The 19,429-nt window shown below is 42.2% G+C and overlaps 1 protein-coding gene and 1 long non-coding RNA gene across 9 annotated transcripts in view; one reads left to right on the plus strand and one right to left on the minus strand.

Annotated features, from left to right (window-relative positions):
* The window catches only part of LOC144038069 (uncharacterized), a 110,920-nt gene that overhangs the window by 90,582 nt on the left and 909 nt on the right, over positions 1 to 19,429 (minus strand). For all 6 annotated transcript variants that reach the window (XR_013289139.1, XR_013289140.1, XR_013289141.1 and 3 more), the window contains exon 2: positions 14,680 to 14,843. This is a non-coding gene — a long non-coding RNA (uncharacterized LOC144038069). The remainder of the gene's footprint in view (positions 1 to 14,679; positions 14,844 to 19,429) is intronic.
* LOC144038065 (catechol O-methyltransferase domain-containing protein 1-like) lies at positions 15,347 to 19,337 on the plus strand. Of its 3 annotated transcripts, none has more exons than XM_077550189.1 (7): positions 15,347 to 15,429; positions 16,527 to 16,654; positions 16,742 to 16,847; positions 17,493 to 17,611; positions 18,082 to 18,136; positions 18,725 to 18,858; positions 18,948 to 19,337. In XM_077550189.1, exons 2-7 carry the CDS (start codon positions 16,550 to 16,552, stop codon positions 19,098 to 19,100), a joined length of 672 nt encoding a protein of 223 aa, XP_077406315.1. In that variant the 5' UTR covers positions 15,347 to 15,429; positions 16,527 to 16,549; the 3' UTR covers positions 19,101 to 19,337. The 3 variants fall into 3 exon arrangements, with proteins under 3 accessions (XP_077406315.1, XP_077406314.1, XP_077406313.1); XM_077550188.1 differs by lacking the exon at positions 15,347 to 15,429 and adding an exon at positions 15,632 to 15,778; XM_077550187.1 differs by lacking the exon at positions 15,347 to 15,429 and adding an exon at positions 15,715 to 15,878.

Below are 19,429 nucleotides of genomic sequence, written 5' to 3' on the forward strand. Positions count from 1 at the left end.
ACACTGTGACCGAATGTATCAAATATGACACAAATCAAAGGTAATATGTGGAAGTGGTTTTTGTTTGTTGAAAAGGACGAGAATGTTCTCTTACATATTTCATGGTTCAGGCTTTGTGGGGTTAAAAGTAACATTAAAAAAAAACTTTTAAATGGCGTAGCACACTTTGACAACGAGTGCAACAGCGCGAGTGAGTGATTTGTTTTTCTAGCAGGAAATGAAAAGCAGATGTGTGCAACAAACGCTGCTTTGCATGGGAGACTCAAACCCGAGTGCAAACAGCGAAGACGGGAGGTCAATTTGAGGCACCTCGTGTGTTTGATATCCTTCAAACGTTGGCCTGTGCCGGAGGCCATCACGTAGCCGCGCATTATTCATTTGCATCTGGCGGGCCCGCCTGAAAAAAAAAAAAAAAAAAAACGCTTTTTCCCCACCCACGCAGGTGCAAAGCCGTCGTCCATCTTCGCTCCGGTAATTATTCTGCAACGTCAAACGATCCAGATGCTTTTTAATTTTAGCATTTCCTCCTTCAACCAGATGAGAAGCGGCGGATTCAGGATTTTTGCACAAGACTAGATTGCATTTCGATGGGTTTTTAACAGTATGAAGTGAAACCTTGAGTTTTTTTTTTCCACTCTGATGATATTTAACTTTGTGTTCATACTCGTGATAATACCCTTACAAATAAATGGCTTACAAATGATTTCATTTGGATGTGAGGATGTCACCACTTTGCTACCAGCCAAAATAACAATGGCTACTTTCCTATTCATCACCAACACGGCACCTTAAGCACAAATGGACTTTGCAGCTTATGCTTGAGCATTTTTATTCGAAAATTCTGACAAGGGAAACATTTCGTCACAACTCGGATGATTTGCCACAAATTGCCAATAAACGTGATCATTTTCTGCGAGGTAAAACATAGCCGAGGAAAGCGATAGTCACGTCTCAGCGGCACGTTTATAAGACACGCGTTATCGGCAATCTATTCCGTGTGACTAATGACGATGGCCGGCCGCCAGACGGATTTAATTACGCGCCACTCTCGGCTTATTAAATGCCGGTAAATGTTTGCTCGTAAGTGTAAAGAGCGACGCCATTAGCGGCTTAAGGCTGCTTGAGTAAACAACAAAGAGGCATTGTGGAGAGACGGCTGTGGAAAAAGTTGGCGCCGGTTGCACCGTACAGGTTTTATGTCAAGAGAGTATGCGTTACGCGTGTGTCGCCAAAGGAGGACCGTTGACGAAGTGAATGGTCAACATGTAAAAAAAAATTTAAAAACTGATGGTCAACTCGAGTGCATGTCTTAGTTGTAAATCTGTCGATTAATGAATCATTTTGCCATCAAAATCCTTGCTCAGCCTCGTAAAGCAAAAAATATGAATGTCACTTTTTTTTCCTGGCGAAAGAAAAGTAGCTGCTTTCTTTCCGTATCTTTGCTTTTTATACTGTCACAGAACATTCTGCGGGTTCTTGAAAGATGTAACGACTCGCAATATGAGAACTCACTCCGCTTCGAAAAATGTCAATGACTTACCGGTAAGCTCCTCCCCCTGACTTCAACATAGTCGCCCCAAGATTGCGTCAAAGCAACATTTTTTATATTCAATGTGGTTTTTGGCCTGACCGCAAAAACAGCCGAAGGATGAGTGGGGACTTTTGCAACAAATAATGGCGGCGAGGTTCTGAAAAAGTGAGTCAGCAAATTTCTAAATGCTGAACTGCTAATATGCAGATGCTGACCGTACAGTGATCGTGGACGCACAAGTGCTCCTATTAAAAAATAAATTAAAAATAAATAAAATTGGGGACGCTTGTAAAAATGAAAGCACCCCTAATAACTCAGCAACCGTTTCCATTACAAATGGTCCCGTGACTCAAATCCAGAACCATCTGACCATTCATGTTGGATTTCGTCTATTTGAGTGAAGAACGTTTATTGGTGCAAGCACGCTGGAATCTTCTATTGGTGTTTGCCTTGCGATCATTCAAAAAGTTCAAAGGAGTCATGACTTCTTCTTTTTTTTTTTATGCACAAAACATCCTCTATTCAAGCATCCGCCCCCTCACATCTCACAACAAAGCGCGACGCCCCGAGTTATCATCCATCATGGCCAGATTTTTGCGGCACATCAAACGCAGCCGGGAAAAAAAGTGACAGCGAATACTCGGGGCAAAAAACTCGAGTTGCACGGTTGAGTTTTTTATCATTTCTGAGAATCGAGACATTTTGGATCCTTTTTTTATTTTTGAAGTATCTCGGATTTATTGCGGTTGGCTCACAAGACTTGAGTCATTTCTCTCTTTAAAACGGAACATCCCGGTGTGGTTTTCAAAAGCAGGGATCGACTGGCAAACTGCTACGTGCACCACTGAGTGGGTGAGAAATTTAAATTGGAACGCCGCTTGGAATAAATGCACATCAAATTCATTTTATTCTACAAAGTACAATTTTCCCCCCTCGCAGTAATTACATTTGGACTTTTTATGGCGGCGCATGTGAGTTCTGCTCATAACTCGAATCATCTTTCACTACTCAAGTCAATGGAAATGCCAATAATCCATTCCAGACTCCCCCCCCCCCAGAAAATGGGGAATCATTTTTTAATAAGACAAATCAGACTCTATAATATTGTACTTTCCATAGAGCATAAAGAATAAGTAAGTATTGTTACAATGCTCGCATTATCCCCCGCAAATTTGCGGTTCGGCACACACGAATTTTCAGATTGTTCCCCCCAATATTTTTGCAAAAAAATAAAAAATGGTGGGGTGGGGGGGGGGGGAATTTCTCCCAAATTTTCCATGGAAAATGCATAGTGAATGTTCAGCGTTTTTTGAACAAAGATATTGGCAGGTCGGCTGGTCTCGAATAGACGTAGATGCTATCTGTTAGCCCGCCAATGGTGTTTTGCATTGTGTGTTAGCATTAAGCTAAGCAGTCTGCTTGTTGTGCAAGCTCAGCGAAATCATGCAGCACTCGTATCTCAAACAATGGCTGGTTTCTCAAGGGAGCCACTGTACTTTACGTCACAAGCAGGGATGACTGCCGTGTCCTCGCAAGGGTGCGAGACACGAGAAGTGAAAAGGATGACTGTATTATAATTATTAAAAATGTACCGTTTAGCTTGAATGACAAAACCACAGCACGTCAGTTCAGTCGTGATTCAAATCCACAATTCTCAATCTGTGGTCAACGGGTCTGTTTTCACCAAATTTGAACTTTCTGTCGAGGCTTCATCGAGCTCAGTCAACCATCAAGCAGTGCGTCGCCATCTTTGTGGCGAGTGAAACGGGGCACCGGCCCGATTAAAGCGTAACCCGTTCGCCGCTGATTTATTGTGACAGCGGCAACTCCCGGCAGGAAGTCATGTCGTCAGGTGCTAGGACTTGCGCAGGCGGCGGATACTTGATAGGCCGAGAAAGTCCTTGTGAGAAAATCCCCAGCGACGCCGCTGAGAAGACTCAAAATGCTGATTGCTACAAATTCACTTCAACCGAGACAGGCTGCTCTTGTTGGGCTTGAAAAATCCCAGATGGGATTTTTTTTTTTTTTTAAACATGCGTGTTTACCCCTGATAAGGAATTTATGGTTTACGATGCGTTCTACGAGATTCATCAAAAAGTCAGTGAGTGTGAAATGACACACTGGAACTGGTATTCCAGATTTTCAATTTTTTTGTAGTTGACACTACAGCCCGACTAAAATTGAATTTTTTTAGGCTAATACCGATTTTGGGCAGAAAAAAACTCTTAATTGGCTGATTAATAAAAAAAAAAAAAAAATATATATATATATATATATATATATATAATGCATAAAATAAATAACAAATTGCGTCAAATTGTTGATTGTTAGCAAACAGCTCGCATACAATTAAACGCTATTCAGAATTTGAAAAGCCGTGCGTAATTCACGCCCACCTTGTAATTTCCTGTAAATGCCACAAGATGGCAGCAAAGCACTTTTAATTTGTTCATTATTATAATTTATTAGTATATTATTTTATTATTATTTATTATTTGTCACTAGATGGTGCCAAAAATATATATTTTTTTATTTTATTTTTTAAATTTAATTTTATGTTTATATATTATTATTTTTATTGTATTTTATACACGTCAAATGAGTTTTTCAGAGAATAACAGAAGTTAGAGTCCGCTAAAGTAAAAAAAATAGTAATAAAATTGTGTAAAAATGTAAAATAGTGCCTTGGCATTAGTTGTGCTATCCATTGCAATTACGATGTCTCTTAGTAGGTCTCAGACTTTCCCCAAAGCAACGACAAACAATTCTAATTTGAAAATGTAAACCAAAGTGAAGAAACCAATTTGTGCATTTCTAAACATATTTCCACAGATCAGCAGAACAGGGGCCATCTGTCCGAGAGACCGCGTGCTCCGGAGGGGTTCTGGTGCTGCTGAATACGAGCCTTGTGGATCCGGTTTGGATCTCGGGGGTCTTGCGAGCGCCGAGTGCGCTTGCAGACGATGTGCTTTCGTCAAGAAATTGAGCAGGATCACGTTTTGGATATTCACCGCACAGTTGCTGAGCATTCACTCAATCAACAAGCAACTTGTGTGTGTGTGTGTGTGTGTGTGCGCGCTTCTACCGAAATACGTCCATAAAATAAATGAAAAGAGAGGCGAGTGTGGTATCACCTGAACGCAGGCGTCATTCAGGATAAAGTGATGATGGGCTGGGCCGGGCTGAATGACTCAATAAAAGTGTTAAGCAGGCAGCCGGCGCTGGCCGAGGTGATCAATCGCTCGCCTTCTCACATTGGATTTATTTTCTCTTTTATTTCTCCTTTAATGAGCGGCCGGCCGCGAACGGCGACTCGCCGGAGAGCCGCGTCGGCCGTGTTTCCAGATTAGCGGTGACTAATGAGGATTCAAAATGGCCGTTATCTCCATGAATGTCTTTTTATTTGAAAAGTCAATATTGGCCGAGCGAGCGCGTGAGGAATTTCCCAGCGCCGTCATCCATTAACGCCGTTGGCAGAAGATGAAGCCGTCTTTCCATTTTGAGCGAGCGCTACATTTGTATTTATTGCATTTGCACATCTTTTCACACTTTACGTCTCCATTCCGATGAATCAAAAATGACATGGGGAGAAAGCAGCCATCTATTTTCCAGACGTTGCAACGGTGGGATAAATGAAGCGATAGTTGACATGCTGCCGTTCCCAAAAGCAGTCCGGCGAGCTGCAGTATATTTCTGGCGCGAGGCCGAGCAGGAGCCATCGCTCAATTTAATGAAAGAGCCCAGCGCCGTAATGACCCCGCTGATTCATATATTTGTAAAGGAAATCAATCCTGCATCACTTATGCGCGGAAACACGATCCTCAGCATCCTTAAATCTCGGCGCCGGGTAATAAACGGTAAACTATAGCTTACATTAAAGTGCGACGTGTCGTTGGCGTGCGGGACAAGACAGATGAAGTTCATTAGAGGGCTGAAAACAGACATTGACTGCAAGAACGTGCTCGCAAGAGAGACAATGCAAAAAGCCTGGGCCCGAGGCGCCGCTTTTTCCACCGCACTGTTGTTTTTCTTGGCCCGTCCATGATTTAAGGCGGCGGCACGCGGCTCCACGGCACCCGCGAGAGGACTTGATTTTCATGTTTGCCAATCTTCTTTTATACCTGCCCGCGCTGACCGTAAATATACTTTTATGCCTCCCGGAGAAATGCTTAAAGAAGCAGTTTCTCGGCGTCCTGTACGGCAATATTGTTGATGGATGGCGGCGCAGTTTTGGACGACGCCCAGGAGACTTTCACCATCCAGGATTTGATTGGGAGTTTGATTTTTGAGCACAAATTCGCAGCAGGCCATGTTGATGTGTGCGTGTTGGATTCCTCCGCCGTCTTTTTGTTCCCGCTGGCATCACGTGGGCCTCTTCTCACGTCCGTTTGGTATAAGTACGTAATACGCAAAATGACTGCAAAAAAAAGTTTTTGTTAGGCCACACGTGCTATTAATCTGTTCGATTGTGTTCACACAAATACGGTTTGAATCCATCGATTCCTATCCTGCTTGAATTGCAAATGGACGCCTTCTCAAAACAATCGTTTAAGTCATTTTCCCCTATTTTTTAGGAAACACCTCATAAATTTGCATCATGATGAAATGATTAAGGCAAAAAAATCATTTTTGCCCCAAAAATTATTTTAAGAGGGTGATCAAATATCCTCAAGAAACAAACAAACATCGACCAAAATCAGGGAAATAGGAACCAGGCTGACCTGTGACTTGTGAAAATCCACATATAATTGACGCCCATTGAAATGCATTGGAGGTCAAATAAAATATACATTTTGTACATGACATATTTTTTAAATAGCCATCATTATTTTTTTTCTGCCATAAATCATAATCTGCTTCAAAAAAATCCATATCAGTCGGGCCCTAGAATTTGCAAATGGCAAAAAGTAAAAATTTGGGGGTACACTGCAGAGATGGAACGATAACGGCAGTATCACCGTATTAAAATTGACACAATATCATCATCGTCACGTGGCGATATTAAAAGCAGCGCATCTGTTCAAAAGGAGCGCTTGTTTTCCATTTGTGCAGTTTTAGCACCCTCTGGTGGTTCGTTTATTACTGCAGTTTCATTTTAATTTGGAATGTTTTAACGGTTGTTGCGCCATAGAAATCATTCATACCGGTAAATATTTTTCAACATCTCCGTCCGGCCCAAAAATGTTTTTTTGCCCGCTTCAGCCCAACACAACATTGTGAACTACATAGACCATAATGCTTTGCACCGACGAGCCATTTGGAGCACGACAATGACATGACCAAGCCGATTTCTTTGCAACTGTTGTCATTATGTCCAAAAAACTTTATAAGCTTTTCTTTCTTTTTTCCTCCCCCTCACATTATCGTGAGTCCGCAGCTATGACAATACATACTCACACTATGAGCCGATTTATTTTGAGGACGCCAACTCTTGCTTCTAAATGCGGCGGGTGTTAATGGGGACAGTGCGGTGAAAATAGATGGCGATTTCCAGGCGTTCAGCACGTGTTTAGTTACAGTCAATCGCGTCTTAGCACCTGCCTAGCAAGACTTGACAGATTGGGGGTGGGGGGGGTGGGGGTTCTACCCGAAAGATGAAATAACCCCCTCAACCAAAATAAAAGCCATCTGGCTATACATAGGCGTCAGCCTTTGGCTTTTTCCGGCGGCCAACCCCGCCGGTGCTCGGCAGTTGTGAAGCGTCATAAATACCTTTCACGCACGCACATGACCTGGGGCAGGACAACAAGAAAGAATTTATGTCGCTTTCAAGATTTGCTGTTAGCATGCTAACACTCGGTCAGGATTGGAGCTTTTTTTTTTTTTTTTTTTTAGTGGGAGGTGCAATAAGGTCAAAGAAGGGTCAAAGGGGTTGAAAGCAGTAAAAAAAAAATAATAATTTTTTTTAAAGAGTTCTGGTGGGGTTATGAAAGGTCAAGTTAAAGGCAACAAAGAGTGTTGGACTATTTTAACGCTAGGGCGGGATCAAATGCATTAATTGCTGTCAACACGTCGGTCCAACGCGGCGACATGATGAACGTCTGTCAACAAACACTGCATCGCACTCCAACAAGTGAACAGCTGAGAGCGAGACCTGGCGGAGCGAAAAACGGCACGTGGACGACAGCAGGGGAACAAAAAGCGACACCACACGCAACGCACGAGTGGCGTTTGCAGCGGAACCACAAATGTCGCTTTTAGAGCTGAAGCAAACATCGCTCAAGTCATGTGATCTTTTCCAGGTTTTCTTTGCAAAACTTTGCTGGTCCTTTATTCATCTTATCTTTTATTAACATGATCTTTCCCCATTGAAATGAAGTCAGAAAAATATCACTCTTTAATATTGTGAGAGAAACTAACTGTGCAACTGTGATGTCATCGGCAGTCGACAGCAAGTGGCAAAATGGCCGACCCCTGGCTGAGATGGATACAAATTTGCTGCCGTATTTATAGTCACAACACCGTGTTTGGATTAGTGGGGGCATAGATATCTATAAAGACAATGGAATCGAACGTCCGCACGGGGCGGCCATCTTGCCAGTCATCTCGCTCCGCCTCTCTCATTCATTACACCTGTTTTTAATTGTATTTAAATAACTATAAATCTTTTTAAATTAGTGTAGTTATTATACTACATACTGGTTAAAAATCCATATAGTTAATGCATATCCGTCCAGAATGATTGCTACTTTATTAAGCGTGCAAGTTCGAAGCAAAATATCAGAGTTTACGTTTGTTCAGGTCGGACTGGCTGCATGTGGCAAGATGGCCGCCCCGTGCGGACGTTGGATTCTGCACCGTAAGACATCTAGTCTTTATAGAGATCTATGAGTTGGGGCATTTTTAAAGTGGGCTTCCAAAATGAGCCAACCCCGGATTTCAACCCCGAAAATGCCTGCAAACCCCGCCACCCCCCCCGACCCCCTGGTGACTGAGGTTTCAAACTGCCACGCATTGCGAGAACGGCGCTGTTGGGCGACTCTCGGGCCGAATGTGACAGGCGGGCTCGGAGCCAAGCGAATGACCGCATGAGCCGGAATAACCGGCCCACATGCTTAGCCGGATAAATAGGTTGTAATGTCGCATTTAGAGTCACATTACAGGCCCGCTTTACGCCTTCCCGCTCAATAACGAGATGATTGGCCGGCGCTGGCACGCCGACTTAGCGGGACATTGTCGCGCTTGACATTCATCATAGCTGCGGGGTCGCGAACCCGGAGACGCTGAGCGCGAGTGGCGGCCGTCTCCGAGGCACTGACGTGCGCGTTTTCACGCTGAAAGGAGCCCGTTTGCGTTCCGGTGGGCTGAAGGCGTCTTTGTTCAAACTGGGACATTTGGACGCTACGAGCGACACGCACTCGCCCAAACAAGCAACACTTAAACGAGCAGATTCTCAACGCCTTTATGATATTAATACCAGTCTGCAGAAGAAAAATGAATGTCTTCCCGCCGATCAAGTCATGAGTTTTATCTGAGGAAGCCAAAAAGTGAACAAGGACTCTTTTTTTTTTTTTTTATTGACTAACTCGTGGCATCAAGGCTGGAAATAAGATAAGTGGGGCAACTGTACTATATCCATGCAAAAAAACAACAAAAAGTTGAAAGATGTAATTGAGCACATCGTTAGCCTAATAGCGTGACGGCCTACGTTTACAAGAAGAGAACAAATTTAACAAACGAGTCCAGTTGCCTCAATTCAAACTTTGCAGATTAACATGACCTGGATGACCGACGTTCACGGAAAAAATGAAACGGTTTGTAGCAAGCACGTTGCTATTTGTTCATATTGTGCCGGTAAGCAAAGGATGGCTTCGAGACGGGCAATTATGCAGTTAGGCTAGCGATATAAAAGTTATGGCTGCAGCTGGTCTGGAATTGGCTTTTAACTCTCCTGCTCTGTTTGATTCTTTGCATCACCAAATGTTTCAACAGCAACGTGACCCACTACATGATAAGTCATGAAAAAAAATGAAAAAACATTTATCTAGAAAAATAAAGTACAATGGCTAGGGACCGGCCCGCCCATTGAATTGCATGTGAGAGTTGGGGAGATTAAATCCCGCGAAATTCTTTAACAAAAAACCCCGCTGATAAACATTCATTATGCAATTTCTCTAAGAAAAGTAAAAAAAAGAAACGGGAAAATAACTTGAAAAATGGTGTTATTTAAAAAATAAGTATGCAGGGTCCACTGTATCGATATATAACCCCAAAAATCCAACATTTGTAATTCCTTCATTTTCCACAATTGCAGCTTTAGTCATTAAAAATGTGCTTTTTTTCCATTTTTAAAATATTTTCTATGATTTTTTTTAAATAAGTCAGATGAATCCGCAATAAAATAGGAATAAACAATTTAAAATGGTAATTTTAGTGTCTAAAACATATCCCCCAAAACAGATTCAACCCTCCTACAAAATCTAATGAATTATTTTCATTTTTCAAGCTCTGTACAGCAAGGTCACAAATGCAGTTTATTAATATGTTGATTACCTTTAGATTAAATTGATTTATCAGATTTATTTTTTTGGGGGAAAAACAAAGAAAGAAATTTTTTTTTTCAAAACCAGGACATTATTTCCGATCTACGGTGCACAAACAGATTATGATTCAGAAACTAATTTGGCAAAAAGACTTTGACCTTAATTTGGCAAAATGTATTCATATTTTTAAAGTCAAGTCGGTTTGACTGGCAATACGTCAGTCAAATATTCTAATGGTGACCCTTGACATTTTGATACAAATGATGACAGTAAGGTTTCCATATTCTCCCTTTCAAAGCCAACCAAAAAACGTCTTGGCCGGGGGAGAGAGAATCTACAGCGGCCCCCGTTGAATTGTCTTTTGCCAATGATTTAGGGCCGCGTGCTGATGTTAAATAACTGTAAATCCTTATCTTTGACTTTGCGGGAGCTTTATGGCACCTTCAACTGCAGTTCCGAGACGGAATGTCCGTACCTTCTGGCCGTTGGGCAATTTATGGCTTTATTACTCTTTGTAGGAAAAGAGAAGAGAAACATAATTGAAAGGAAGGCGAGGCCTGGACGGCGAGTAGTCATCGCTGCGACGTCTTTATGGCTCGCATTCTTTATGGAGGAGGAAAAGAAGGCGAGATGCAATTTTCTGATGCGTCGGCGGCGAGCGCTTAGCGTTAGCCTAGCGCGGAGGTCACCGAGCGGCGAGGAGTCACGAGTTGCCGCTGCTGGCACGCTCATATTTTTTCTTGCCCCCAGTGACAAGAAGCCCATTGTTCCCCGGCGATAAGGCTGCAGTGTGCACAGTAATGGGAATTAAGAAGCGGCATAAGTCACGTTGAAATTGGCTGACAGCAGATCAATAGATAGCGGCCGAGCCTCAGGGGCCATTAGTGAAGAGGAGAGCCTTTGTTTGCAACACGCTGTCCGCGCTAAGAATACATTGGGCTCGTAAACACAATTGCTTAGGCCTGACCTGTGGGCTTCTTCGGAAAACGCTGGCGTGTCAACATGAGGTCACGGCGAGCGCCATGTTTTTGTTTCAAAGGACATCAGCGGCTACATTTTGGCCACGGTGCAATCTATTGCTCTGCTAGGTTTGTCATGTGGAAACCAAGCGTTTGCTGCCACTCACTCTTGATATGTCAAGCAGGTTTTTTTTTGAACAAAGTTGCAAAATTCAGCTTTGTAAAACAATGCAATGACTGACAGTTTGCTGTAGATGGCGCTGTTGCATCGCCACTCAACAAGTTGAAGGCTCGTTGACTTCCGTTTACAAAACTGCAGAGGTTTTAGTAACTTTTTAACAGCAGAGGTTGCAAAGGTATTCATACTACGGATTCAACTCCTTTATTTAAAAAAAAAAACTGTGAAATGTACTGAAGTACACAAGCAAAAAAAATATATATATTAGCAGTCCTCGCTTTGCATCCAAAGTTTAAAAGTTAGGAAAATAGGAAACTGGTGGCCCGCGACCACACTCTGAGTGGCCCATTAATTGGAAAAATTTATTTTAAAAAAATTACAAAATTTATTTTATTTTTTTTCATCTCCCAAACATTTATTTATTTTTTTTTAATTATAAACACACTTCCTCTACTACAGTGGTCCCACATACTCCTGGTTCGGCACCCACGGATTCACTATTACTATAGACTATTTATATATTCTTTTGTGGGGGAGTCGACCCCTATTTTTCATTTAAAATGCATATTGGAGGTTTGTTAGAATTTTTGGATTCAAGGGGTTTACAGAAAACCTTTTTTTTCCCTGCTCAATCTTATAGCGAATATATTTTTACGATTTATAGGCCAGCGCATATTTCCAAACTGCATTTTTGTCATACATCTGGCTAGGAAGCGCATAAACCCTGAGTAGCGCTGATGAAAAATGCCCCCCCCCCCCCCCGCTTCCATCAACGAAGTTGCCCATCCATACAGTTTCATAAAAACACGAGTTGTGTTAGAAAAGCTCCAGAATTGGTTTTCCCCTTCAAAGTCATCTCCCTGGAGTCGAATGCATTCTGCAGCCTTTACTTGCTTTACAACTATAATAATGACGACGACTCACTTGCTTTTTAGCCACCAGGAAGTACCTGATGCGGACTATTGTTGACAAACATCCTCAAAAGTTCATTTCCCAAAGATTGTTTTCCGGAGTTCATTTCAATTGGAGCGAGTCTTCTCACTGCAAAGCTGCCGGAGTCATTTTGCTGCCAATGGCAGACGTTCTCATTCTCGCGGTTCGCGACGACCACGACGAAGCGAGTCGACTGAAGATGCCCCGCAGCCGAGAGGGTGGAAACGCATTAGCGCTAATCTTAACGGCGCTCCAAGTGATTAGCCACAACATGTGACAACTCCGATGAAAGATCCCCCCCCCCCCCCGCCAAGTTGTTGGGGCAAATGCACATTGCGGCCACGGCGTCGAGACCTTCCCCACTTAAATGCGCAGATCATCCGTGGTTGCCTGGCATTATTGCCCAGTGAGCAACGGCGACTTAAGATATTAATTAGTAGATCGCCACGGCGGCCGGGCGTTTTCACTATTCATAAATTCCAAGCCAACGGGTTGCCATTAATTATAAATTATGTAAAAGGTTGCCATGAATCATTTAGCGCCACGCATCGCACATTACGCAAACGAGGATCTTAAGCATGTCGCATTTACGCACTCAAGTTATCAAGCGTATTTAGTTGCTAATGGCAGGAAACGTGTCATATTCATTAAGAACTGTCCAAGGCTGTCTTTTGATGTTAGCTTGGTGCGTAAAAAATAAATAAATGCAATTTTCTCAAAAGAAAATACATGAAATTAACTGAGGATGTTTGAAAACATTTACTTGTGGATTTTTGTTATTTGTGGCAATTCAGTCCCTATCCCCGCCAATCATGAAAATCCCATTTGTAATTGCCCATAGGGACCACAAGATGGCAGCAAAACTTTTTTTTTTTTGCTATTACACGCAGAGGTTGTAGTGAAATGAAGCTCCTCCTTCATCGAAGCAGTGCTTATAACAGGGAGTCCTCCAGTTACCTGAATTTGGACTTAGGTCGGATTTCAGTCGATATTTACCATCAAAATACTTTGTCGAGTAATTTTAAAAAAGATATTTGTGCGACCCGGAAGAGACGGAAGCAATATTTGGTGTTTCCGCACTGATGGCAAGCCGACCTGCTCGTTGCTGGAGGCAACAACCACACAACTTTAAATAACTTAAATGCCGTGATTAATGTGGGAAAATAACAAAAAAAGAAAGGCGCTACGGACGAGGCACGGGTGTCGTTAAGTCGAAGGGACGGAACTCGAAGACTCCCTGTATATCATTACGCAGCTTTTGGATGAACAATGAAAATTGAGTGCAATTGAGTCAGCCTTTGCACATTTCCAGCAATTATCTTGTGGAGTGTATTTAGAAATAATCCTCCAAATTCACTTTAGAGGTCTTTTACCTTCGATAAGCTTGCAGTGGCCGTTTTTTTTTTTTTTTGCAACAGAATATTTGTGCACTTTCTGTCGCCAGCGGTTTGCCGTTGCACGTGTTAAACAATTGAATTTGCGTTCAAAATGGACGGATGGATTCATTGTGGGCGCAAATTGAAAATGAATAAGATATAAACTGCCCATCCCAGCAAGAATGAGTGACACTCAAAAATATGCAGTTGTATGATTTTGCACAGATGTAAATGTACACAAATGTCTTTTTTTATCCCCCCGCGCCCCCGTCTGCATTGTCAGGCTGATGCAGTGTCAGGAACAAGGAGTATATTTGCTTTGAAGAGGGCTGTCAAATCAAACTGTCAGGCGCCACTCTCGGATGGAGTCGTATCGCTCGCTCATCCGTCACTCAGCCGCAGATGGGAGAGCGAGAGAAAGGACCGATACTTACATGACATTTCATTTTCGGGGGGGAAGCGAGTGACTGACGGCGCTCGTCACATCCAGGCTTTTAAAAACTTTTGACGCCGCTGCTTTTATAATCAGGATGAGAAGAGAGCATGTGTGGGAGTTAATGGGGATGAAAGTCAGATGCCACAGACGTCGGGTACAATTGAGGACTCGGAGAGGAAAATCGGCCTCGGGGTTTGCGCACAAATGTGGAGTTGCAACTGACATCTGGGGCCTCATTTTTAGCTAACATCAAAGTCTGGGCATGCATTTTGCTTTTTCTTTGGCATTTGGGGGATAGGCCCCATTCAAGTAAAGTGGGAAAAGAAATGTAGCGCTTAAGGTACTGTAATGCCCTCACATGTGGGCAAGGAGAGCTATCATCACTCTTATTATGTTTTTATACAATACAGTGTTTTTTTAGTTGTTTGTCTTTACATATGAAGAACGTATCATGTATATTTCAATAAGCATGTATATATATATTTTTTTTTTCTTTCAAGCTTTATGCACAATAGCAATATAAAAGATGAACTGCAAAAGTGAACCGTAATATATGGTGAGGGACAACCAACTGTATAAGTAAACCACGTTACCAGCTTGGTCACACAACAAATTAAACTCATGTTTTATAAATATAAAATGTTATATTTTCTACACACATGCCTAACATTTGCCACAGCAGACTCTTAAACAGGATTCAGTGAAGGCCGACACGTGCCAAAGCAGCAAAACGTGACCTCATAAAAAGACATTTCAAATCAGAGCAACAGTGTTCCCACATACCAGAACATTCCCCAGCGGGGGGGAGTGCGATTCTCCGCAGGACGGCTCACGACACGACAAGAGGCTCAGCCTGAGGAGAGGGCCGCGCCTTGGCGACGTCATACGTGGCAGGTACCCGAGTGAGGAAGGGGTGGCAACTGGACCTCTTCTTGTATATGGACAAGCTGGGAAGTGAAGCAGAAAGCATCACATTATCATCATTTTGGACAACATTTTTACAGATGATGCACAGCTTGCAGAATGTAGCATTTACTCGTGTAAACGACAAATTAAATGAAACACAGACTTTCTATTTTTTTTCCCCCTCTCTTACAAGTTTCTTCTATACTATTTTTTGTATTTTTTTCTTTTGTGTATTTTTTTTCCCCCATCCAGTATTTGTTTAGCGTTAACTTTCTGACATGAAATTCAGGACCGCCATTTTAGATAGGACAACACTGCCCTCTTCTGTTTGAGAACTTATACTACAACAACACAAACGCCACTGAATATTATAGCTTACATGCAATTTGTCATAATATAAAGTAATAGAGTCTACCAATAAATGATCATGTCGATAACAACAACAAAAAGTTATTATAGTCGTATGGAATTATTGTCCTGGGCCTTTGAATTAAAGATGAGTTTCCGCGAGGTCACGTGACAGCGCATGAGACTATTTTTTAAGGTTGGCTGCAGGGCTGGAATTCGTTCCCCGGCATTGCCAGCAGAAAAGAATTGGAGCAACAGCCCGGCACACACGAAGAAGAGGTTTTCTAACTTTATTTATATTTTTATCATTAGCAAGGCTGAATTTTTTTTTTCGGGTCGTTACAGTTCTAACGCAGTGAGAGATTAAATTCTGTCGGTTTATTTTAGTCAAAACAAAGATAAAGTAGTCGACTTCGAGCAGTGCCATCGTACAGTTGCATTATCTGCTACTGACATCACTCGCCCGCGTCCAGGTTTTGACAAGATGCGCATGCGTAGTGTGTTATGTAGGAGTGTTGACGTCAATGTCATACGACTCTCCTCGCGTCTTATGGTCCTGTGACGTCATTCCGGCGAAGGGTCGGGGAAGCCACAGCCGGGCCAGTCCATTGTCGCCTTTGTCCAACTCGTAAGTGGCCGTTCCGACATGGCATTCCGCGACGTGTCGAAAGAAGCACTGATTGGGACGCTCACACTGGGAGGTTTTTTTATCGCGGGATATTTGTTCGGTAGGACGACAGATTTATTGATGTATTTTTTAATACTACGACTACTAGGGATCGAGGGTCACTTCATCAAATTGTTGCCCTGCATCTCGTATGATTTACCTTCGTTTGTAACAACGGTTTTATTTATTATGCAGTATATTAAACTGTTGCTAACGAGTAAGTTCACAACGTGTTTTTGCTTGTTTGTAATCGCTAACTGTTGAATCACAATCCGAAAAACTATTGAAATAACGTTGCACCGGTTTTAAGATCATCGTCATGAGAATGAATGGGCGATACCATTTGTGGTGTTGCGGGAGGAGGGGGTGTTACAGGTGATTTCAACTATACAAATAGCTTTAATAAAAAAAAAAATCTCAATAATAAAATACAGTCCAGCACAATATGTCAAATAAAACATACATTTTCGTATATTTAAATGAATATAGACTGGCAAAAAACTGCAACCATTCATTTTAACAGCTTGAATTTCAAATGAAGCCAAGTACGAAGTTCGAGTAAGAACAATGCCTAGGACTGGTTGAACAACTGACGTCATAAAAACTGCTGACTGGAGGTTACCTAACATAAACAAACAAAACAAAAATGTGCGCAAAGTCCACCCGAGCTTGACCACCGCAATAAAACAACAAGGCGTCTTTCCTACAGGACGGAGGAGGAAAGCTTTCAGAATGAGTATCTCCAAAAGTCACGGCAAAGGGCAACACAACCCGCTGCTGCAATACGTCTTGCGCCACTCCATGCGGGAGCATCCCGCCCTGGCCAACCTCAGACTGGTACGCAAGGACCAACACGACGTACTTTCCAAAATGAAAACGCTCGTTCAGTCCACGGAGCATTTGTTTGTGTTTGGTTGTTTCCAGAGGACGCTGGAGCACGGCGAAAACGTCATGATGGTTTCCTGCGAGCAGTCGCAGTTCATGGCCAATTTGGTGCGACTGATCAAGTCCAAGAAGGCCATCGAGATCGGTAACGTGGTCATAATCTTCGCACTTGCGCGTTGCATGAATGGTTTGTTGAAGCAGTCGAGGCAAAAATAGAGTGCAGTGCTCGGCTGCAACCACTGGGGGTGCTGTTGAGACGACTTTTTTTGTCATCATCCACCATTCACGGTAGCGACTACGATTCAAACTTGTGTGACTTGCACAAAATTCAAACTTTTCATGTTATAAATGAAGACCGTTTTACTTTGAGGTAGAGTTTGTTCTTGTGACTTTTGTAAAATGAATATCATTTCTAGCTAGAACTACACACATACAAAAATCTTCATTCAAAAAAAAAAAAAATTTTTCATGACTTCATCCTTTTAAAAAAATTGTAACTTTTTTTCTGATGATGATGATGATAATAGCTATTGTACATTTTTAAAATGGCAAATTCTCACTAATTGCTCAAATTAGCCCCACTCACCAGTAGAATCTGCTGTGTTCATTTTTTTAAGTGAATCAAAAATAAAAACCTAAAGTCAGGCCAACTCCAAACAAAACATTTTTATTATTATTTCAGTTGACTTTTTTGACAGCCTCCACTTTACAAACATTGCGAACAGATCTTTTGAATAGTTAGCTATTCTATTTGTATGAATAAACTGAAGGTTTTTTTTTTTGCGGGCAGGAGTGTACACGGGTTACAACACCCTGAGCATGGCGCTGGCGTTGCCCGATGACGGCGTGGTGGTGGCGTGCGACGTCAATGAGAAATATGTCGACATGGGCAAACCCTTCTGGAAAGAGGTACAAACCAAGCAAAAAAACACTCTGACTGGTCTGGGGAGACTTTGAGAAATCTTTCAAGGTAGCTTTCTGGGATATTTTGGCGGAAGGTGAAGACCACTTTCTTGGGTGCGGCCATCTTGGAAATGGGCTAGCTTTCTTTCCTATTGTGGAAATAAGTGCTTGTTAACACGTCAGCTAAAAAATAAACCTTTTCGATGTTCACCATTTTAAAATGAGGGGGGCATCATGAGCAGTCAACTTAAATTAATCAATACACTCAATTGTAATGTAAATGTATGCATTGTTCTCACTGCAAAGTTCTGATTAATGCAAAGCTATCACTTTATCATAGTTTAATAATAAAAGCTGCGCATTTTTCTTGGCAACTTATTTTTTCATGTTTGGTCTTTTTCATTTGTGATCAAACACTTTTCCTCCTAATTGTATTGCAAGTTGCTGACAAATATTGTCCCCGACTTTCTTGGCAGGCAGGAGTGGAGAAGAAAATTGATCTCCGCATTCAGCCAGCATTGGACACACTTGGTAAACTGACATTGCACATACATTTATGCAGGTGGTGCAAATGTAGTCATGATATACCGAAGTTAACAGGATTGAGGGCCTGGCATTGACTTGTTACTATGTCAAAAAAGCTTGTCATCTTCTGTGTGCAATTATTTGCAACCATTCATCTTCTCAATCGCTCTACCAGAATTTTGTGTTGTCTTCGGCTCATGTTTATCCGGACACATTTTTGGCAGCAGACATGCATGTTGACACGTTATGACATCACTAATACGTTGCTAAGATAGCACGATATTAAGAAAGCTAGATTATTATGTCATTAACTATAGACTATGTTGTACACTCCTCTTTTTGTTATTTAAAAAAGGTAAAAACGTGTTACAATTTTTTTTTTGAAGGGCTAGAACAGATTCATCTCATTTCCATTCATTTTAATGTGCAAAGATGATTTGAGTTACAAACATGATGATGGAACAAATTCAACTAGTAAGTTAAGGTACTACTCTGTTTGTTCAAGGCAAAAATTATTATTATTGTTCTGTTTCCATTAAAAAGGGTTCCCGTACTTGTGATTTTTGTTTTAAATGTCTTCTTTTTTTTTTTCAGAGGAGCTTTTAGCAGCAGGCGAAGCTGAAACTTTTGACTTTGTCTTCATCGACGCCGACAAAGTCAACTACGAGCCCTACTACGAAAAGTCTCTGCAGCTCATCAGGAAAGGCGGCATCATTGCCATTGACAACGTACGTTTTTTTTTTGCACCTTCCCAACAACAACTCGGGCGTTAAATGTTGACATTTCGGTCATTTTTCCGTTTGTTTGCGCCGCGCAGGTGCTGTGGGGCGGCAGGGTTCTGCAACCCGCCGCGGACGACCTCGACACGCTGGCCATCGACAGGCTCAACAAGAAACTGCACCGGGACGCTCGCATCAGCCTGAGCATGCTCACCGTAGGCGACGGCCTCACGCTGGCCATCAAATTGTAGGGAGGCGGCAAGGCCACTAGGGGGCGACCATGTGCTCTTGGGAGTAATTTACCTCACTTTGTAATTCCTCAAATAGTGCCCAGGGATGTTTATTTACTGGAGCGCTTAGAGACATACAGTAGGCGGTGATTCGCAAACTTCTTATTTCAAGCACCGTGTTTACATTTTTTTTTTTTTAAATGCTTCAATTAAGTACCAGTAACACTAACATGGCCAACATTAAAATGTGCTAGTGTGCTTCGAAGTTGCTCAATAATGAGATAGCAAAGTCTTTTCTTGACATCACATTTAACAATGCTCTTGCCTCCAGAAACATCCCATGAGACGAC

The sequence above is a fragment of the Vanacampus margaritifer genome, chromosome 18, assembly GCF_051991255.1.
Source record: "Vanacampus margaritifer isolate UIUO_Vmar chromosome 18, RoL_Vmar_1.0, whole genome shotgun sequence".
Taxonomy (NCBI): domain Eukaryota; kingdom Metazoa; phylum Chordata; class Actinopteri; order Syngnathiformes; family Syngnathidae; genus Vanacampus; species Vanacampus margaritifer.